This window comes from Podarcis tiliguerta, assembly GCF_965153285.1.
Source record: "Podarcis tiliguerta genome assembly, contig: HAP1_SCAFFOLD_109, whole genome shotgun sequence".
In the NCBI taxonomy this organism is placed as follows: domain Eukaryota; kingdom Metazoa; phylum Chordata; class Lepidosauria; order Squamata; family Lacertidae; genus Podarcis; species Podarcis tiliguerta.
The window spans coordinates 28851-51756 of record NW_028148667.1 but is presented as its reverse complement, the minus strand read 5'-3'; the positions used below and the strand labels follow the sequence as shown (position 1 = coordinate 51756).

Here is a 22906-nt window from a genome sequence, read left to right as displayed (position 1 = left end):
CTCTCCCACTTTCCTGCTTCAAAGCGGAGGGAATCCGCTGCAGTTGCGAGCAGAGGATCCATGGCTCCCCTTCCTTCCCTCCTCCTTTGAAGCAGGGTGCCGGGTGCCGTGGGGAAAGAGGGCAGGAAATAGATGCCGGGCATGAAGACACAACCACACTTTGACCACTGGAAAGTCCACCTCAGCCTCCCCAGATTTCCACTGAGACAGCCAGGCTAATCTCAATGGCCATAAGAGCCGGAAACGTGCACTGGCTGCTTATTTAAAGATGAAAACATGCACACACATGAAAGAAATCCATCCAGGTTCCTGGACGCAACCCACGCTTGATCTTCACACAGGTTACATGGATGGCATTGGCAACTGGAGGAGCAGCATGGTTAAAGAGCAAGTCCTGGTTTCAAGCTTAAGATCAGCTCTTTCGTGGTGGCCTCAAACAATCCTTTGGCTGCAACGGGAATCCCTCCCTCCCTTAATTCAGGATGCTACAGTCTACAGATGCTGTGGCTGCCTACCCTTTCCCCTGAGCTGTAAAAGCAACTTCAAGAGGGCTTCAGGCCTGGAGAAGCCAGGGATTGAACGTGTGATGTTCTGCATGCAAAGCCACTGAGGTTACAGCTGTTCCCTTTAAAAACAAACTAAGATAGTAGTCCTCGTGGTTCTGAGGAAAGGGCTAATTTAAACAGGAACAGAGGGACCTTCCCTGTACCACGTCAGGACCCCTGAGCCCATTTAGCTCAGTTTTGTCTTCACCGATGGGCAGAGGCTCACCAGGGTTTCAGGAGACATACCCTCAGCCCTACCTGGAGAATCTTTCAAGGACTGAACTTGGGATGGGATCATCTCCATGCTCTCCCCATTGAGCTATGATGGCTCTCTCCCTTCTCCTCCCCTGCTCCTCTGCAGGAGGCTTATCTCTGCATGTCATTATAATGTATATATGTCAAGGGCTTTGAGATGCATATAAAGTCAGGCTCAGCATTATTAACTGGACTTAGATAAGCCATGATTACCCTTCCTTCCCTCCTCTGAGGCGCGCTTAAAGCAGCAAAGTGGACAGGAGCCGCCTGCTTTGCTGCTTTAAATAGTTTAGTACAACATTTGATTCAGAATATTTTTTTTCATGTTTTCCTCCTCTAAAAACTAGGTGCGCCTTATGGTCTGGTGCACCTTGTGGAGTGAAAAATACTGTAATAATTTGGCAAAATTGGATGAAAAAAGGTATTTTGACATTGAATCAGTTAATTGATGAAAATTACAAATTTGTGGAACATAAGACTTTGCAAGTAAAGTATGGATTAACCAGTGAAAAACAATGGCAATACATCCAATCGAAACATATGTTGGAAAGGGAGTTTGGCCCTGAGGCTATAGCAGCATCGGAAACACCCTTGCTGCTGCAAGATTTAATTTCTGCAACAAAAACAAAGAATTCTACACTTGCACTATATAAAACCCTGATATCCAGCTGAGAGTAAAAATTATCTTTAATGTCTTCATCGACATCCCGTGTTGGTGCATAAGCACTTAGAATAGTAGCCTGTTGGTTTTTGGTGAGTTTTATTCAAAGAGTTGAAAGTCGTTCATTAATGCCGGTAGGGACTTTTGACAAGAGCTTCACAAGATCGTTTTTGATAGAGCCACTTCCAAGCTTGAGAGGAGGGGGGTTTGCAGGCCACCCCCTCCCACACACGAGGGGGCTGGTATTATCCCCCGTGAAAAGAGGGAATCCCCGGGCGTGTCCGCGACCCTGCCCGCCAATCGACGGGCAGGGGAGGTGTGGCCTAGCCCAAAAAACCCCAGGTACGCCCGGGGACCGCCGTCTTTGCCCCATTCCAGCTGCCCGGTTTTCCCATCCCACTCACCCTTTAGGCTTAGCTAGCTTTGACCTTGCTATGGACTACGGTTGGTCGCCGCAAGGGGCCTCCTAGGAATTTTTCCAACTTGGCGCACTTCCAGCCTTTTGGTTTTTTCACCTACCTCGTAGCAAACGTCACAACTTCTTCGGTATAGGCATTGGCAGGGGTTAACTGTTATGCAAATGAAGGGGGGAAGGAAGCGCCATCACCTTCCCCCAATGAAAAGGGTAGTCCGGTAGAGGACTCCGGGGGGCGTTGCCCTGTCTGAAACCTAGGGAGGTGAGGGCCTCCGGCACGCCCCCGAGCGGTGACACCCGTGGGATCCTAGTTGGTGTACTTCAACAGGACTCCCATGGCTGGTGGATAACCCTTCCCGGTCCCCATGCCAGGTAGTCGATAGGAGCCAATGCCTAAGGCCAATACCTTCCAATTCCTGTAATCAATAAAGTTGTGGCATTTTTATGCCCATTAGCCTTAAATAATGTGTCCAGTCTGTTCATTTCACTTGGGGGGAGGGGACTCGCCACGCAACAAAGCCTACTCCATGTATTCCATGTTCTTGTTCAGCAAGTGAGTGTTTTAGTATCGTCATTATGCTGTCCAAGTCCTGAGACTCAATGAGCATACACAAGAGCTTTTGCAGAAAGATTTGTGTTGTGATTCGAGGACCCGATCCCCGCTTAGGTAATGAAGACACGTGGAGACAGTATATTAGGTTAATGGGCAAGAAAAGGCCACAACTTTATTGATTACAGCATGTGAGAAGGTATTGGCTTAGGCATTGGACCACAGCAAATTTGACTCCACCCACTCGGAGAGGGGTGAGTCTGATGAGGGGTTAACCACCAGTAGGGGGAGCCTGTTGATGCAAATACAACTATAAGCTCTCCCCTGATGTCACCGAGGGTCATGCCATGGCCCCCCGCCACACAGGGCATCGGACAGGATCCACGACCACCGGATTCCTTTGATGGAATACTCATAAGCGAAGGGGTAGGCGATGGCCACACCTTGCCCTTCCATACACCAACAACACATTCCAATGCCTAACCGCCACCCGAGCCCAAGAGGCTCGCTGGATTGGTGAGGAGCCTGGGAGAACAGTGCTGTCGGCAGTGCTGGAGCGACCCGCTGCCACCCGAGACCTCACTCTAACTAAAGCAAAACAACAGCCAGGAACCCTCCAGATGCCCCACAAAAATTACTAAGGTGAAATAAGAGTACAAATGCAGGTAAAATCACTGGACCCCTTCCTCCAAACCTCACAACTCCAGAATCGGAACAGGAACTTCTGAATTTGTAACTCTTCCATGTGCTTGGCTCAAACAAGATCATGATGAGCAGGAACACTTGACTCGTGGAAAATCTGAAGCGCAATGGTGGGGAGAGCTGGCACGGCCACATTTGAGCAGCTAAACCATGCCCCCGCGGTGGCCCCTGATTGGGTGCCCAACTGGGAGGCGTGGCGCAACAGCGATGATGAGAGTGCAGGGGGCAGAATGCCACCTGCGTGAAACGGGAATCGTCTCCCGCTCACAATCCCTCCCCTCTGGAAGGAAGAGAGGCTTTACAGGGCTCAGATCCTGGAACAGCCTTTTATAAACATAAAAGAAGTGTCACTGTTTTGATACAGAAGATTTGTAGACATTACTCTTTCAGATATAGCATTATTTCAAGGTTCAATTAAACATTCGCCTTCCCGTTACACTCTTTGATTCTGGTGCTACCAGTGTAAGTCTCCAAAAGGGGAATTCTGGGAGTTTTGCAGGATAGGACAAGAAGGCACTTAGGCCCTTCAGCATGTACACCAGGGGCTGAGCTAATGAGCTAATGACCCTTCACAATAATTAATATACAATCCAGCACAATTCTGTGTATCTTAATTTAGCTTTAATTACATAATAATTAAAGTTTTCTATTACAGATGCATGATCATAAACATTACAACTGCTTTATATGGACTAATCAGCTTTGTAATGCTTATCAAATCGTTCTGAAAGAGCTCTTAATATATTTCCTGGCCTTTTTTGGTGTTTATCCCGAAGATTTTCAATTGCAGTCTTTGTCTGTTGAAAGAAGAACAAAGGAATATTGTATTATATCAATATATTGCAAAATGGATATTCACAGTTATTCATATCTGTGAGGAAATGCTAAAGGGATCAGAACCATTAGAATCAAGAATCCCATTTTTTTCAGTTACAGATTTTTTTTTTACCAAGAGCACTGTATGAGAATGGCAGAAATACAACCAAACATAAGTGCCTTGGGCTGCTTGGTACGTATTGGTTTTCCTGCATGGTTGTTCCCTCCAGCTATATGAGGAAAATGGCAGAAATGCTATAGAGTTATTTTTCACTATGCTGAGTGCTATTTTTCCAGAAAAAGAGGTGCCTGAACTCACTATGAACACCTCCCTCGTTCTCTTAGAATGGCAATGGCTGACAGGGCTAGTGAGAAAAAACAGTCACCTCCTGGTTCCATGCCTGAAAACAGCACAGCAGGGCACGGGTGAAAATAGCAGAGTAGAATGGAGTTTATCTCTTTGGTCATATAGAATGAGCAAGTCAGTAGGCAGAAACCATTTTATAGAACTGAAAAAGAGAAACCAACGGGGGGGGGGGGGATCCTGCTTTTTTACTTCCAGGTGTAGAGTTAACTTACTTTTTCAGCCAGCTCTGCAGCTGTTATATTTGGATCATATGGGATAGGTTCTCCAATATATGTCCTCAGTTTCACTGGAAATCCTCCATATACGGGAAGGTAGAGAAGCCGTGTTTTCTCATATAACCATCTTGTCAACCCTATGTATGAAAGGGAAAAGAGTCTGTAAGAAAGCGATCCCATCTCAAATTTGAAATTAGTTGGCATTCTTAGTTTTTACCAATTCCAGTCAATCCATCCCAGAGAGGAAGCGTTAAATAGTATGAGTCCTTTGGAAAAGAAAAAGCAGCATATTCTGCCAGCTCTTCTCTGCTCTTTAAAAATCAAGGTCATAAGTTGTAGAATAGACTGCAGAATATGATTTCTTTCGTGCTCAGTTCCCCTCCATGTTGGGATTCCTACCACTTTTATAGATTATAGCTATCTTTTAAATCTAAGAAAAAACAGTCAGTCCTGAGACAGGCAGCACAGCTTTTGCAGATCAGTGTGCACTGAATAAACTCTACTAGAAAGTAGTAAAAAGATATTCTGTTTCTAAAAAAATGTATATTATTATAAAATCTTTATTGCCTGAAAGCAGATTTCTTGATACTCACTTGACTTTCCAATGTTCCTGTATGCTTCACAAATGTTTTGTGTAAATATAGGGATGATGGGCTAAAAGAATAAAATCAAAAATCAAAATCAAAAGGTAGCTGAGAACTGGAGAATTACTTCACTCCACCCGCTCCACCTTTATTTTGCTTAAGGATTAGTAATAATGCTCCCCATCTGGCATTACAATGACAAGCCAGATGTAATTGACTTCAAATTGCACATGCTGTCCCCCAGATTTTCAAGAATTGAAAAAGAAAAAAGCTATTTTTCTTTTTAAATGTAAATGATTATAATAGCTTTTTTTAAAAAAAAAGAGCAGGGGTGGGAAATACTTGGAGCTCCAGATATCATCTGACCCCCAAACAGGGGATTTGCCATCCTCAACTACTTAGGATGCTAGATCAAGGATGTCAACACATTACATTTTATCTAGGATAATCCTGAAGGCAATGCAAATTGCACAAAGATCACTCACCACTTTTGCCTCCAAAGCTATCTGAGCGAAACCTGTGCGGTTACCCCACATTATGTTGTAGTCAGTACTGAAGTTTCCTTCTCTACCTCCGCCAGGGCCAATGCCCACTGAATGGCCTTTCTTCAAAATTTCCACACATTCAGCTTTATTGAAATCTTTCAACCCGGCCGCATCTAAAGCCGTCTTCCATCCTGACAAAATAAGACCCAAATAGAAGAAGAGTGTGGATACAATACAGTAGTGCAATATCTTCCAAAGATATTGCACTATTATGGATCACAAGCATAGCTCTCTGCCAATCCATTTCAATTAGGATTTCATGGAGGGGGGCTTTCTGCTAATTCCTCTTTTGCTCAGATGTTCTAACAGTAGGCTTTTTTTGGAAAGCACATTGAGTGGGGTTGAGTGCTGAGGTGGCCACCTTTTTGGAAATGGGTTCCTCAAGTCAAGTTTGTAGTACATTCAAGTTTGCATTATGATAAAAATACAGTCCATAGTGCTTGCTGCACCACCCAAAACTTCAATCCCTTTAGGCTGCAGAGCTTTTGGATATAGTATATACACAGAGAGAGAGAGATAAACACATGGCACAGAGGAGGCTATGCTGGTGGAAAACAGCAGAGATTCATCCACAGATATATGGGTAGAGAATATATGCTGCATTAATGAACCAGTGGAATACCCCCAAAGAGCACACTTTGGGCTCGGTCCTTCCTTCCTTCCTTCCTTCCTTCCTTCCTTCCTTCCTTGACCTTTCTGTGGTGTCATCAGAGGAAGATAATGTGGGGGGAGTGGCAGTGGAGGGCCATGAACACTACAACAAGGGTGCCACATGTGTTTGATTGCAGTGTCACATGGGGGCATAAAAGCTGTGTGTGGGAGGGCTTGATTGGCCATTAGCTCCCACCCCATCCCAGCAGCCACAGAGGATTTTGCACAGGTGGTTTGCTAGTGCAGATGCTCCGAAGCAGAATCCCATACTTTGCGTTGTTCTTTCCAGTAAGGAACATCCATCTTTACTAATGATTGAATTTTGCAAAACTCTTTGTACTTGAGGAAATCAACAACTTAGAGATGCATTTTCCTAAATCTTGTCCTATTCTAGTATTAAAGTCAGCAGCAATTATTATATGAGAGCCTCCAGTTACAGCATAGAGATCAGATGTCACATTATCCAGATTCCTTCAGTTCTTAGATCCCTGAGGAAGAATGTAGACAAGTTGTACAAGAAAGCATGGAATTTCTGCATGGAAGCACAGGAATTGTCTTGCAATTACTAGAGTAAAAGAAGAAGAAGAAGAAGCAGAAGCACTCTCATAGCTGTTTTGAGGTCAGGTCAGGTTTTCCTGCAATCTGTGATCAAGGGCCAAAAGACCCAGGTTGACATGCTGTATTGGAAACATAGCCTGATTCAAATACGATGCCTGAAACATTATTGGGAGAAGAGGTTGAGGTTGTAAATGGCCGAAAGCAAGCCTGCAGTTTCCAACTTCCTTTTTTGTGAGGACTCTTGCTGATATTTCATGTGTTGTTTTTCACCTCCTTGCCTGATACACTGTTTTATATTTTATAGCATTGTTTAATATCTTATAGCTTTATTTTATATCATTTTTCACATATTTTAAGAAAAAAAGCATGATTTAAATTTAATAACTAACCTGGAAACCGATATATTGCATGATCACATACTGAAAAGCACTCTCTCCCTGTCTCCTTGAAAAGTCTAGTGATAAGCAAGAAATAGTCAATAGTACAAACTGGGTGATAAAAGATAATAAGCACTGGTCCTTTAGGGAGATGTTCCATGCCAAAAACTTCATAACCTGGAAATAATATAAAATGCAACAAATAAATGTTATTTTGTTGAAAAATAAATGGAATATTGCAATCTTTTATTGGAAGAAAACACTGTGGTTCAGAAAACTGTAATTTACGATCAGTTAAAAAGCTTTCCTATATGTTGCAGCATTCTGGATACTAGGTTGTCATCCACATGGGCCAGAATTTTCTCTGTTGTGCTCACATAATAAATGATATTTCTCCTCTGCTGGAACCTTCATTCCTTGCTTTATTTTGGGCGTAGGTGGAAAAAAATTGCCTAGTCTTTGAGTGAGCTAAAACTGTGACTTGTTGTTTCAATCTCCTTTAAACTTTCATCAGGGACGTCTTAAAGATCCGCCTGGCACCCCTAGGTTGCCCAGAGTTGTCGACCTTTTTTTAAGGGGGGACCCCAAAGTTGTTGAGTTTTTTTTAGGAGATAGTTGTTTATCTTTAGAATGGTTGCAGACGCAGTGACTCACAGAGCCAACTAACGGGGGTTCCAGCGCCAAACGCACAGGGGCGCATGAAGGTGGGTGCGGGTTCCATGCTAGGGGGGAACAAAATATCAGGCGGCACAGTTGCCACGCTGTCTCCACACCGCCCTGCTGCCTGCTGCCTCCACACCGCCCGCTGCATGGCAGCTAACTGGGATCCATTCGCTCCTATTCGTCGGATTTGTTGCTGCCATCGGCACTGTTGGCACGCGGCGGATCCTGTCCAGAGATGTTTCCTCTGCTGCCACTTGCATTCCCCATTGTTCTGCGCTGGGACGTCACGTTGGGCGGTGCTGGGAGCATGAGACGACAGCGGAAAAGCCAGCAAGGGAACCCACAGCTCGGCACATGCAACAGGATGCATCGTGCAGTGCCCACAACGTTACATGGTGCTCCTGGCATGGCACTGAAATACTTAGCTGCGTGCAGGTGGGGCAAGAGCCGACAGGCTCTTCTGCTGTGGGCAGGTTGGTGGGAGTTTGGGAGTGAGCGTTGGAGTCCGGGGAAGAGCTGCCTGCAGAAGAAGAACTCCGACGGGCTCTGCTCCGCTCGGCTGTCGGCAGCTCTTCCCTAGACTCCAACGCTCGGCCCTGGACTCTCAGCCTGGCACCACTGTGAGCCCGGCACCCGGGTCCTGTGCACCCCTAGCGCCAATGGTTAAGATGCCCCTGACTTTCATATGGGTTATAATACTATATTTTCCTGAGCCTTTTTTATTTGAAGAACAATATTACCCTTCCCTACAGAGTGTTGCACATTATTTCCCCATCCCTAAGAGCTCTGATTTCAGGCATCTTCAGGCCATTCCCTGATTCACTTTATACAATGTGAGAGAAAAGTTTCCCAGACAGATGCAGCCTTGACCATGTCCTAAGTAGCCAGAGGGTTTCATCCTTATGACCCAAGCTTGGTTTTAATAATGAGTTTCTGATTTCTGCTTCAACATCTAAAGCAACATTACACTCTGGGATGCAATGAGAACATAAGATGGATCCTCTTGATCAAGCCAAAGCTCTCTGTATTCCATCATCCTCTTTCACGCAGTGTCCATCCAAATTAGCAGCCATCACTTCATCATCACATCCTGTGCTGACAAATTTCATGGTTTGTGTCCAGAGTTTATGCTTCAGGGTTACCTAGTGATTTACCATGCTCAAGAAAATTGCACCCTCAAAGTCTCACTCATTAAATTCGCTGTGTACCCACCACACAGTTAAAACCGTAGTGGTAACTATTGTTCCAGGGCCTCAAGTCTGAAATTCTGATCCTCAGTCCTATGAAAGTATAGTAGCTGAATTATTGGTATGAAAGAAACATTTACTCACCATGCCATATCTTTCCAAATATATCTAAAACTTGAAAGGTAATTTGCTTTGGCTTTTTCCAACATTTGGTATCAAAATCAGTTTCTTGCTGGTTATTCCTCTTCTTGTAGACATATAGCAAAAATGAGATTGCACAGATAAACAAATACGTCATTATAATGATTGAACAAGGCAAAATCAGAAGCATACTCAACCACCAAGAGTGAGCCACTGAGCTCAGGTATTCTTCCAAGTAAGGAAAACTAATCCAGTTTCCCAGCATTTGAGTAAAGAAGCTCATGGTTTCCTGATATGAAGTCCCACGTGTATGTCAAGGAAGGAAACAAATTCAGTTAAACCTTCTTTGGTTTTGATGGTATTTTCAACGACTGTTTACCTGGAAAACAAAAAATGCAGTATATCAGTTTGAACTGCCATTCCAGCAGCGTTCATGATTACATGAAATCTCCTGCTATTTAATATTTTCCTAGTTTTCCCCACTGTAACTTGCCAAGTAGATATAAGTAGATACAAAATGACAAGTGTATGACTCCATTTATTTCTTGTAAAGCAAGCTGGTTTCAGTCCACTGCTGAAGTAGTAAGGAAAGTGAGAAAGGGTCACTTCTCTTTGAGTCAGCAGAAATGGTTCCCCGCCTCCTAAAAGTGCAGCTGCATGCATCTTGTGACTGTCCTCTTTGTGTTGCTGGGCAAACTAACACATATCCCAGGATAGATAAAGAACTCAAGTTACATTCACATCATTCACTGTTTTGGGGCATTGGAGACATGGATACTGTTGGAATGATCTGGGGAAAATGTGTCGGATTTGTGAAGAGCTTATCTGAAGGAAGTTAGACACATTGCAAGACGTCTACACAGAGGGAACTCTGGCAGTTGCAGGACTTTTTTGAGCATGTGGACTTTGCACTTTCTGTGTGCACTTTTCCTCAGCAAAAACTTTATACGTCGAAACGCTCTCTGGGCTCAGAGAGTGAAGACTTCTTGTAGCAGAGAGAGTGTGTGTCTTTGTGCCTCCAAAGTAAAAGCGATCTCTGCTACACACTTGTTTCTTGTACTGAGGCTATCCACTTGACTCAAATTATATGGAGCGAACACAACACCGAACAAGAGGGAGGGTGGGGGAAATAGTGAGCTGATGGGTGGCAGCATTTTGGAATTCACTGCAAAGTGCCTCTTTCTGGGGATGTGAAGTGGAATAGCAACATTGCTGCCAGAGAAGAACAGATGCCGATGGCCAAACCCTGTTATCACTGCCTCTAGAACTTCTTTCTAGTTGGGTTATTGGGGACCATGCCACAGTACACAACCATTGCATTTTTATCTACAAATTACTAAGTCATCTAAAAACAGACCTTTACATAGTTATATTGCATATTTTTTATTTTACTATATCTTCACTACATCTTTCAACAGAAAAGTATGGGAAAAGAGACAAAATTGATAAGGGTTTGCAGGCTTTATAGCACAGCTGTTTTGATTCCAATAATAGTTGTGTTATAGGGAGGAATTTAATTTCTGCTTCTCAGTGTTATAATATCTGAAAAGCTGTAGGTGCTTAATTTCATATCCACAAGTAGCGAACATCCTAGTTGTGTTTTAAGTTGACAATGTGGAAACAGGCTAAGATTTTCATACAACTGGTTTTTACACACGCACATAGACAAGACAGCATTTCTCTCTCTCTCTCTCTGCTGATCCCTGCACAGGAACTGACAAATAACACAATTACTAGCACATTTGCAAAACTAAGCAAGAATCATTTGTTGAGATTGCAGGGGGTTGACTAGACAACCCGTTAGGCCCCTCCCAACTCTACATTTTATGTTTCTATGAACAAAAACTTTTACTTACATTCCTGGTAAGCCTAAATTGCCTTGACTTTGGTCACCTCTCTCTGAGAGCAGCAAAAGTCTTGTCTGGTGCTCTACTTTTCCGTAGGCTAATTTCCACCACTATGGAGACATGTCACTTTATGTGGAGGTTTAAAGAGACAGTGGTGGGTGTGCCATCTGTATGAACAAACCAAGCATTGTGAAAAAGAGAGAAGACATGGGGAAGTTGTGGCCATTTGTAATCAAGCATAAAGTATGGAGTCACACCTACAAGAATATTCATAATGACAATTACATACTGGTCACAGAAAACCAGTTCTTGACTAAGGAGTAAAGGTAGGAATTGTACTCGCAACACTCTGTCTGCGATTCAGTCATAGACTCATTAAGAACAAATATCCATGGCTTCTAAAAGCCAAACATAACCAGAAAACATAAAAAGCACATGTATCTTATCTTCACTAGCCACTTCATGAATCACTTGAAGAAGAGTTAAAGCTGATTAAAACACATTAACACCACTTTGTTGTTTAGTCGTGTCCAACTCTTTGTGACCCCATGGACCACAGGAAGCCAGGCACTCCTGTCTTCTAAAAGGCAGATAAAACCACAGTCTTTCCAGAGAGAGATGTTGCCTTGCAAGCTGCTGATTCCCTTCCAGGCACTGTTCTACTTCATCGCCTGACACTCCTGAGAATATGAGGGAGCCCTGTTTGCTTTAGTGTTGAGGAAGGCACTTGAGAGTGTTGAGGATGACACTTGAGAGCCAACCTGTCAAGTGCCTACCTTAATTCCCAATTCTATAGCAAGACTTTGACAGAAGTGGTGAGCATGCCAACTTGAAAATTCCTGAGTATTCAGGAACCCACCAGATACCATAAGTCTCTGGGAACAGACCACCTTTATGGATCCCCCAGCCTTATAGAAGGGCACTGCATCATCACTTTGAATTTCACCATCAAATTATCCATCTCAGACAATGGGCTCAGCACAAATGTCCCTACGAATGGATCTCTGCCTTCCCACTCCCTTGGAGAGACCTGAACTAGGATATGTTCTGTCTTATGTGTTGGGCCTTTAATTTACTGAGATGGTCTCATGGTTGCCATGGAGACCAGGACCTAGTGAGCTGGTCAAGAGCCATGTGTTGTAGCATTTCTGGTCTGTGAACAGATAATGTAGGAGGATAGAGACTGCTCTACAAAAAGAGGCGATAAAGAAGAAAATACAGTTATAAAAAGGGAAATCAGTGAAATTTATAAAATATAAGTAGAAAAGGGGGATCAAGAATGCAAGGCTTGGGTCTCCTCCCCGCCCCACGAGATGACTCCAGCCGTTAATTATTTAAGATTTATTGGTTCAACAAAAGCCCTGGTTGGAGCTCCACTAATTTCAGTCTTAAAAATGGAGCTCCACTAATTTCAGTCTATGTTGAAAAGGCTGTCCATAAGAATAAAATAAAATTATTATAAATTTTTTAGAGATGGTATTTAACACCAGTCAGATTAAATCAAATAAACAAGGAATATTCGGTGTTATGTTGGAGGGGATGCCAGGAAGCGGAATTATGTTCAAATGGGGTGGGGGTGTAAATATGTGCAATTTTTTTGGCAAAGTATGTTTAAAGAGATCACAGAAATCACTGGGTTAAAGCTGATCAAAAGTTCAGAGGTAGCATTATTATCAATTTACAATGGGGTGGAAGGGGTATGTCATTTATTCTTCTCTTAGTCCCTCCAGATTTTATGCCATGACGGAGGGGGGCGGCTTCTCTTTACCTCCGTGGTGTGGATCCTATATATATATATATGTTTGTCCATATATATATGTGTGTGTGTGTGTGTGTGTATATATATATATATATATTTGCTTTCGTAGATTTTCACGGGTACAGGAATGCAGGTTTTGGTGTCCTCGGGTGTCTTCCCGTGTAAAAGTTGGGGTGTCTAGGCGACGTTTCGACGAGGTCTCACTCGTCATCTTCAGGCTGGTGCTTTCGGCTTCTTGTTACTGGAACAGAGCAGGATCTCAGTGTTTGAGTTCCTATAAATACTGTTGAGGAGGTGTGGTGTATAGCCTCCAATGTTCTGGGCAGAGAGGAGGTTCCCAGGCTAGTGTGCCTTTTCTTCTTTTGTTCCTTAATTACTTGAGGGATATCTTGAGTGATTTCTTGAGTGATTTCCTGAATCCCACTTAGGTGGGTCATTAGGTGTGGATTAGTTGCTAAAGCCTTCGTGTCTTGAACTCTTGAACTTTGTGAAGAGTTTTTCTGAGAAGATGGCTGTACTGCACTTGGTTGTGCTCTGGCTTGGCTTCGTGTATAGGGGCGAGCTGTGGTTTTGTGGCCTGTGCCAGCCAGATCTGTGTAGGGATTGCAGGGGGGTGCAGCATCCGGAGGTGCCACCCTGGTTTGGCTACTGGATGGTGTCTGTAATTTATCTGTGGAGAGGGTCTGGGTTTGGGTCTGGTGTGGTTGATTGGTGATGGCGTTCTGTGTGCCTCTGGATCTGGTGTCAGATTTTGTGGGGAGGGCTAATTTCCAGATGTCTGGCAAGCGGGATGTGTCGTCACGCTTGTTCATGTTGTGAGGGTGTTTCTCTATCTCGATGGCTTCCATGATTATTCTCTTGTGGTGATGTTCCATGTTAAAGAGCAATTTGGAATCTGCAAAATTAATTTCGTGTCCTGTTTCTTTCATGTGTTGGAAAAGAGAGGAAGTTTTTTCTTCTTTTTTGACGGCATTCTTGTGTTCTGCGATACGTGCATTTATTCGTCTGTTTGTTTGTCCAATGTACGTGGCTGGGCAGACTTTGCAGGGTATTTCATAGACCCCTTGGTTTTCCAACTGAATTTTATCCTTGGGGTTTCTGAGGATATTGGCTATTTTTTGGTTGGTGCAAAAGGCTGTTTTGATATTGTGTTTAAGGAGGATTTTGCTAATTTTATCTGTAGTGCCCTTGATATAAGGAAGGAGGGCTATGCCATTGTTTTCTTCTGTGTCTTGGTTTTTGGGGGGTGTTTCTTTTTGGATTAGCTTCGTAACCCTGTTTTGCTGGTATCCATTGGCAATTAACACATTTGAGAGATTCTGTAACTCAGTTGTCAAGTGGTCTTCGTCAGCCAGGCGTTTGGTTCTGGAGATGAGAGTCTTGGCTACGGAGTTTATTTGTGCAGGGTGGTGGTGTGATTGTGCATGTAAGTAGCGGTTGGTGTGTGTTTTTTTCCGGTAGATAGTGTGTCCTAGGGAGCCATCAGGTTTTTTGTAGATTAGGACGTCAAGGAAGGGAAGTTGGTTGTTGGCTTCTATTTCCATAGTGAATTGTATTTTGGGGTGTAGGCTGTTGAGATGTGTGAGGAAGCTATCCAGGATAGCTTCCTCACACATCTCAACAGCCTACACCCCAAAATACAATTCACTATGGAAATAGAAGCCAACAACCAACTTCCCTTCCTTGACGTCCTAATCTACAAAAAACCTGATGGCTCCCTAGGACACACTATCTACCGGAAAAAAACACACACCAACCGCTACTTACATGCACAATCACACCACCACCCTGCACAAATAAACTCCGTAGCCAAGACTCTCATCTCCAGAACCAAACGCCTGGCTGACGAAGACCACTTGACAACTGAGTTACAGAATCTCTCAAATGTGTTAATTGCCAATGGATACCAGCAAAACAGGGTTACGAAGCTAATCCAAAAAGAAACACCCCCCAAAAACCAAGACACAGAAGAAAACAATGGCATAGCCCTCCTTCCTTATATCAAGGGCACTACAGATAAAATTAGCAAAATCCTCCTTAAACACAATATCAAAACAGCCTTTTGCACCAACCAAAAAATAGCCAATATCCTCAGAAACCCCAAGGATAAAATTCAGTTGGAAAACCAAGGGGTCTATGAAATACCCTGCAAAGTCTGCCCAGCCACGTACATTGGACAAACAAACAGACGAATAAATGCACGTATCGCAGAACACAAGAATGCCGTCAAAAAAGAAGAAAAAACTTCCTCTCTTTTCCAACACATGAAAGAAACAGGACACGAAATTAATTTTGCAGATTCCAAATTGCTCTTTAACATGGAACATCACCACAAGAGAATAATCATGGAAGCCATCGAGATAGAGAAACACCCTCACAACATGAACAAGCGTGACGACACATCCCGCTTGCCAGACATCTGGAAATTAGCCCTCCCCACAAAATCTGACACCAGATCCAGAGGCACACAGAACGCCATCACCAATCAACCACACCAGACCCAAACCCAGACCCTCTCCACAGATAAATTACAGACACCATCCAGTAGCCAAACCAGGGTGGCACCTCCGGATGCTGCACCCCCCTGCAATCCCTACACAGATCTGGCTGGCACAGGCCACAAAACCACAGCTCGCCCCTATACACGAAGCCAAGCCAGAGCACAACCAAGTGCAGTACAGCCATCTTCTCAGAAAAACTCTTCACAAAGTTCAAGAGTTCAAGACACGAAGGCTTTAGCAACTAATCCACACCTAATGACCCACCTAAGTGGGATTCAGGAAATCACTCAAGAAATCACTCAAGATATCCCTCAAGTAATTAAGGAACAAAAGAAGAAAAGGCACACTAGCCTGGGAACCTCCTCTCTGCCCAGAACATTGGAGGCTATACACCACACCTCCTCAACAGTATTTATAGGAACTCAAACACTGAGATCCTGCTCTGTTCCAGTAACAAGAAGCCGAAAGCACCAGCCTGAAGATGACGAGTGAGACCTCGTCGAAACGTCGCCTAGACACCCCAACTTTTACACGGGAAGACACCCGAGGACACCAAAACCTGCATATATATATATATATATATATGTTTGTCCAAATATTATATATATATAAAATTGCCCAAATTGGTCTGATTTCTTTTTCCTTTATAGAGAAGTTGCTGCTTTAATGGTAGCACTTGAGGTGTTTTGCTGAGAGGTCTTGAATGCACAGTGTCTCTGCGTTCAATATTGGAGCTTCCGTGGCTCCCTTCGGAGCTTTGGAGACTCCTAGGGAGCGTTCTCCGACACCACTGGACCCCTCGGAACCAGAATTTTCCTTATGGGCTTTTTTAGAGAAGGTGCTTTGCCCAAGCTCCCTTCCTGCCTATTTGCAGCAATCGGGTCACTCAGGGCGAGCAATCCCCATCATCCACCATAGCCTGCAGCAGTCCACAACAATACATTGCATTTTAAATATAATAATTTTTAATAATTTTTCATTAATAACAATCCAATATAGACCACATTAATACAATACCAAATCATAATCCAATTTTAAAAGCCAATTGTCAGATTTCAAATTAAACATTTTGGTTGAGTTCCCATGTTCTGATTTTAGGAGATTTTTTAGGAGATGTTGATTCCTTTTTGCTGCTTCAATCCAATCTAACCCAAATAATACAGTTCCTATGTTGATCCTTTATTTTATCAGCCACTGATGCATTGACTTTCATTCGTATTTAACTGTTCCATATCCTTTAATTTGCAAGAGGAGTTTATATCTGGTAACTTTCTGTGTGGAATGTTTTTTTTTTTTAAATGTTCAACCTTCCTTTCTTGTTGCAATCAATCATTTCCTGCATTTCCCCCCTGCTCCAAGGACTCAGTTTTACTGTGTAGTGACCTTTCACCACCTTGCTTTTCTCAAAACCGAAAGTGGTCTGGCATCTGGCCATTAATCTGGGCAGACTTCCAATATTTTCTTTCAATACTTTCCCATCTGATAACAAGCTGATATCTCAACAACACCATAATAAATCAAAGTTATAATCCTCTGTGGGAGGGTATTGCCACAGAACATCCCAATATGTTCCACGCAGTTTCATTCTTTGAATTAATCCATAAGCATTATAAAGTTCTGATTGAGTCCCTCTTGCAATCCATTAATAATTGCAATTCATTAGTAACTAATTTTTTGCTTTGGTGAAGAGATGCCATATTATAAAAAAAGCATGGTGAATGTATAAAGAGAAAACAAAGGCTTCTCTCTACTACATACCAATCCAATTACGATTAAAATCTTATCCAGATGGAGACCTTGGCACTCAGTGGCTGATTCATTCAGCAGCAGGTTAACTTGTCTCCTTCTTCCAGAACATGCCTGCTTCTCAAGTCTGAATTCGGATATAGCTTAAAAAACAGAAGAATCTCTGTGCATGGTGACCACGTTGGAGAGTTTCCAATGCATGCAGGGCATTCCGTAGGAGCGGGAGGCAGCTACTGGGCAATCTGTGAGTGAGAGCGCTCCCCCCGACCTGGGGTGGGGAGTTTGCAATGAAATTACTCTCAAATTATCCTTAATCGGCTGCATGCTCTGGTGAGAACCATTGTTCACCATGGCGGCAAAAAACGGAAGTCTATTCATAACAATACATTTCAAACAAAATCAAGTTACACTACACCTTTATCCTCTGCCGTAATACCACAGAACAATCCCTCCAATTCTCAGTCTCCTATCAATGCCAAGAAATCTCTCCCTCTCTGCTCACTTTCACAATAAGTTTTGAGAATTCACTGTCCCAAGGGAGGGAAGTAACTCATGGCTCTTGATCATAAAACCTATAGGTCCTGGGGCAGCTCAGGATTCATGGCTTCTGTGGCAACCATGAGACTGTCTCAGTAAATTAGAGGCCCATTAGGCAGGGTATGGATGCGGGTGGCGCTGTGGGTTAAACCACAGAGCCTAGGACTTGCCGATCAGAAAGTTGTGGGTTTGAATCCCCGCGACGGGGTGAGCTCCCGTTCCCTGGTCCCTGCTCCTGCCAACCCAGGAGTTCGAAAGCACTTCAAAGTGCAAGTAGATAAATAGGTACCGCCCCGGCGGGAAGGTAAACGGCGTTTCCGTGTGCTGCTCTGGTTCACCAGAAGCGGCTTAGTCATGCTGACCACCCGGCTCCCTCTGCCAATAAAGCAAGATGAGTGCCACAACCCCAGAGTCGACCACGACTGGACCTAATGTTCAGGGGTCCCTTTACCTTTACCTAGGCAGGGCATACCCTGGTTCAGGTTTCTGCAAGGGAGTGGCAAGGCAGAACAGAAATGCATCGATAGCGGGGTTTGTGCTGAGCCCATTGTCAGATAGATCATTTCCTGGTGACATTTGGAGTAATGATGCAGCACCCCTTTATAAATCCTCATAAAACCTGAGAAGTTCAGATCAGAAGAATCTTTATTTGCATCTGCCACTAGCCATAGGAATAAAAGAAAAGAAAAGAAAATGTACTGAAGATAGAGGTAAAAACTTAACTATACAAAATACATTTTGGAGGTTTAGATTAATAATCAAATAATAGATCTTATTCTAATTGACCCCACCAAAAACCTTGCAGATTTTGCTGCCACCTGGTCATCTTGATCCGCTGGAAGAAAGGACACAGTAGCAATGGTTGAGCAGCCCATCATGGACAATAGTAGAGGGGTAATACCCTCACTCCTCAAATCTTTATAAAGAGTGCAACCAGAAACTCATGAGCCACTGACTCAATAGTGCCATCTCCACATGGACATCATTGTTTTTCCAGTGGAATTTTCTGAAATTGACCCTCAAGTACAGCTGAAGGCAGTTTATTCAAACTTGCGAAAGTGAAAGCATGTCGTATTTCGGAATTGTTAAATTTTGCAAATAGGGTGCCCAAGTGTCAAAATGACTAGGTAGAAAATAATCATACCATGGACAAAATTGCCTTATTGTGGCCAAATTATTCTGTCACTCAATTAGGTGCTGTCTAATTTAATTATTTACTTTACTGAATCCCAGTGTTAATAACTGTTGTGATGATAAACCAGAAAAGTAAAACTCTGATGACCATCTTGCAATACTACGGGTAGTAGACCAGTGGGGTTTAAATTTAGGCAAAGCCAATAATTAAATGTCCTACACCAAATCTGTAATTCAACTGAGGGGAGACTAGCACAATGAAGCGTTTGGTACACAGGATGGAACAGAAAAAAATTGCCTTAGGAACTTAGGTTGAACAGCTTCTGCAGATCCAAGGTGAGGCCCTGTCCAAATCTGAGCCCATATAATAACTTTGCCAGGGGTTTAGCTTTAAACAGGTCTGATGGTATACGATTGCCACCTTTGTATGTAAAAAGCCTGTCAGAATTTTGGCGCTTTGAGATGCTTTTTCCTTTGCATATTTCTGGTGTGCTCCCCACGACCCTGCTGACTTAAAAATAGGGCAAAGGTATTTAAAGACTTTAACTTGTTCGATCAACAGATTATTCACATACCGCCTATGGGTCCTATAATTTCTTGAAAATTTAGTTTTCTCTAGTTTGACTTTAGTTTTCTTGTAATTCACAGCCAGGTGTTCTCTTTGGCAGTATCCTGAGAACGCCCTCATCAACCTTTTTAGGCCCACTTTTGTTTGTGATAGAAGTACCATTTATTTAATTATTAGATTATCTAATTATTTATTTCATTTCTATACCGCTTTATATTTTAAGAAAAATCTCAAAGCAGTTTAAAGCACATTAAAATATCAATAAGACAATCTGAAGAAAGTCAAATATAGAGTATACAGTCAAAGCAACATAATTAACTAAAAAAAACAGCAACAAACTAAATTATCCCAAAGATTTCAAAATAAAACATTAGAAAGGAGGTAAACTACGGAATACACACTCCACGAAGTAAGTTAACAAAAAACAAAACTTACCGTATTTTTCGCCCTATAAGACGCACTTTTCCCCCTCCAAAAATGAAGGGGAAATGTGTGTGCGTCTTATGGGGCGAATGCAGGCTCCTTGGCGTCAGCGATAGCAACGCGAAGCCTCCAAAGCCTGTGCTCTGGAGGCTTTGTGTTGCTTCCGCTGGAGCCAGGAGAGTCTGCTCTTTGAGGCTGGCGGTGGGGGAAAGCAGCGCCTCCTCCATCGCCAGCCCCAGAGGATGGGGGGCAGCGGGAAGGCGCGCGACGCCTTCCTGCTACCCTCCGACCCGGCTTTGAGGCTGGCGGGGGGGAAAGCAACGCTTCCCCCATGGCTAGCCCCAGAGGATGGGGGTCAGCGGGAAGGCGCGCGACGCCTTCCCGCTACCCTCCAACCCGGCTTGGAGGCTGGCGGGGGGGGGGAAAGGAGCGCTTCCCCCATCATCAGCCCCAGAGGATGGGGGGCAGCAGGAAGGCGCGCGACGCCTTCCCGCTACCCTCCAACCCGGCTTGGAGGCTGGCGGGGGGGAAAGCAGCGCTTCCCCCATCGTCAGCCCCAGAGGATGGGGGGCAGCGGGAAGGCGCGCGACGCCTTCCCGCTACCCTCCAACCCGGCTTTGAGGCTGGCGGGGGGGAAAGGAGCGCCTCCCCCATCGTCAGCCCCAGAGGATGGGGGGCAGCGGGAAGGCGCGCGACGCCTTCCCGCTACCCTCCAACCCGGCTTTGAGGCTGGCGGGGGGGAAAGGAGCGCTTCCCCCATCGTCAGCCCCAGAGGATGGAAAAGCCAGCAGGAGCTGGAAAAGCCAGCAGGAGCCACGTAGAAAAGCCAGCAGGAGCCACGAACCCTTTGAAGAGCGCGCCTCTCTTGGGGGCTTTTCCCGAGGAGGGAGAAGGGACTGACTGGCCATTTCAGTCCCTTTTCCCTCCTGGTCGAAAAGCCCGTAGGAGTCGCGCAGGGCTCCTGTGGGCTTTTGGGGGAGGTGGGGGAATTCCTCCACCTCCCGCAAAAGCAGGGAGAAGGTCTTGGAGTAGCGCACAGGCTGTGTGCAGCCTGTCCGCTGCTCCCAGAGCTGCGGGGGGGAAAACATATTTTTTTCCTTGATTTCCCCCCCTGAAAACTAGGTGCGTCCTATGGGCTGGTGCGTCCAATAGGGCGAAAAATACGGTAAACATTTTTTAAAGAAACCACTGCTAAGTGAGGTCAAATATAAAATGCACATTTAAAACAGCATAACTAACTAACAAAAGAATAAAACATTATCATAAGCATGTCACAGCTGTTTGGCAGGCACTAAAAGATGGGGCAAAATAATCCAATAGTTAGGGTTTGTTGTCAGGCAATGTCCCTCTGGTCTCACCAGGCACCGCTTTAGTAGAGCTGGTCAGTCTGGGCCCCAGGCCCTAGGCCAGGTGGAAAGGGCCTTGCAGGGAGCGGCCTTCATGACTCACAGCAATACCTGAGCTCAGTGGATCACCCAGGGTGGTTAGTTATGCTTCTGATTTGCTTTATCCATTATTGAGAGTAGTGTATTTGGTTCTCTGTGCTTCCTCATTTTTGCTCTGTTTTTACAAGAAGATGAATAACCAGCAAAAAACTGAGGCTGATAGCAAATTTTGGGGCATTCCAAGGCAAGTTACAGATATGTTTAGAAAGATATAAAGGGACACGGGTGGCACTGTGGGTAAAACCTCAGCGCCTAGGACTTGCCGATCGCATGGTTGGCAGTTCGAATCCCCGCAGCAGGGTGAGCTCCCGTCGTTCGGTCCCAGCTCCTGCCCACCTAGCAGTTCGAAAGCACAAATAAGTGCAAGTAGATAAATGGGTACTGCTTTCTAGCGGGAAGGTAAACGGCGTTCCGTGAGCTGCTCTGGTGCCAGTTCGCTGGAGCAGCTTCGTCACGCTGGCCACGTGACCCGGAAGTGTCTGCAGACAGCGCTGGCTCCCAGCCCCTAGAGTGAGATGAGCGCACAACCCTAGAGTCTGTCAAGACTGGCCCGTACGGGCAGGGGTACCTTTACCTTTACCTTTACCTTAGAAAGATATGCCCTGGTGAGGAGACAGAGCCAGAGCAGCCAGCTGAGAGAGTATCACTGGAGAGTATTTCTGACCCCCCTTCTCCCAGAACCCGGCGTTCGTTGAGAGTGCAAGAGCAAAGGACTCAGAGACAATTAGCCCCTGGCGGCCACTGTAAGGAAAAGTGCTGTTGGTAGGAAGGGAGTGGAGAGGATCTCAGTTGGAGCAATGCCATTGTCTCTCGCTGTGATGATTGAATAAATTCATTAGTAAGAACTCTTCTTGTTTTTCTCTGTTTCTTGCTGCCACTGGGGGAGGGGGAAGGATAAAACTATAGATATAGATGTAGATGTAGATGATGCAGATGTAGATGTAGATGTAGATGATGTAGATGTAGATAGATATGATCATCATCATATTGTAAACTGCCTGATGAACTTCAGTTTTTAATGAGTCTGTGACTGAATTGCAGGCACTGCATGACAGAGTAAAATGGACCAACATGTATGTATGCGATTATTCCTCTGACTTAACTGATGAACGCATGCTGGACTTGGATCTTTCACCTCCACCTGACAGTATTGAACATGTTGTTGTCAGGCAATGTCCCTCTGGTCTCACCAGGCACCGCTTTAGTAGAGCTGTGAGTCTGGGCCCCACCCCCTAGGCCAGGTGGAAAGGGCCTTGCAGGGAGTGGCCCTCACGACTCACAGCAATACCTGAGCTCAGTGGATCACCCAGGGTGGTTAGTTATGCTTCTGATTTGCTTCATCCATTATTGAGAGTAGTGTATTTGCCAGAGACCCTGTGATATCAGAGCATGTCAACCTGGAATTTCTGGGGCTCCAAAGCAAGCAATACATGCTGCATAATTAAATGGTGCCAATTAAAGAGCTTTTACTGGAGCAGCACTAGGATTCAATATTATAAACCGAACATGTTATTAAGGTTTGTGTTTTACATCATGTTCCTATCTCATACACATATTATAGTGGGAGAAGCCACCAGCAAATGGAGGTAACACAGTTGTCACAATACCTACCTTTACCCCTTAGTCAATAGCTGGTTATGTGACATGGCTGCTATTGTAGGTGTGGCTTCATAATCTTTAATTACAAATGGGCACAACCTCTTTGTAGTCTTTT

General features: G+C 44.4%; 2 protein-coding genes across 2 annotated transcripts in view; both read right to left on the bottom strand.

The window, feature by feature from the left end:
* The window catches only part of LOC310669964 (DGAT1/2-independent enzyme synthesizing storage lipids-like), a 61540-nt gene that overhangs the window by 22441 nt on the left and 16193 nt on the right, over positions 1–22906 (bottom strand). The window lies entirely within an intron of this gene.
* Positions 3728–11224, bottom strand: LOC310669965 (DGAT1/2-independent enzyme synthesizing storage lipids-like). Its single transcript, XM_083458542.1, has 7 exons — positions 11089–11224; positions 9236–9611; positions 7254–7418; positions 5596–5786; positions 5120–5180; positions 4524–4663; positions 3728–3925 (listed from the first exon to the last, which is right to left on the bottom strand). Exons 2-7 carry the CDS (start codon positions 9513–9515, stop codon positions 3821–3823), a joined length of 942 nt encoding a protein of 313 aa, XP_083314668.1. The 5' UTR covers positions 9516–9611; positions 11089–11224; the 3' UTR covers positions 3728–3820.

Excerpts from the sequence above, each read along its gene's own strand:
- LOC310669965 (XM_083458542.1), bottom strand. The coding sequence starts at position 9,515 with ATGAGCTTCTTTACTCAAATGCTGGGAAACTGGATTAGTTTTCCTTAC. Across the intron at positions 5,181-5,595 it reads TAGCTTTGGAGGCAAAAGTG|CCCATCATCCCTATATTTAC; the intron begins GTGAGTGATCTT and ends TTATTCTTTTAG. Across the intron at positions 4,664-5,119 it reads CAGGAACATTGGAAAGTCAA|GGTTGACAAGATGGTTATAT; the intron begins GTGAGTATCAAG and ends TTTCATACATAG.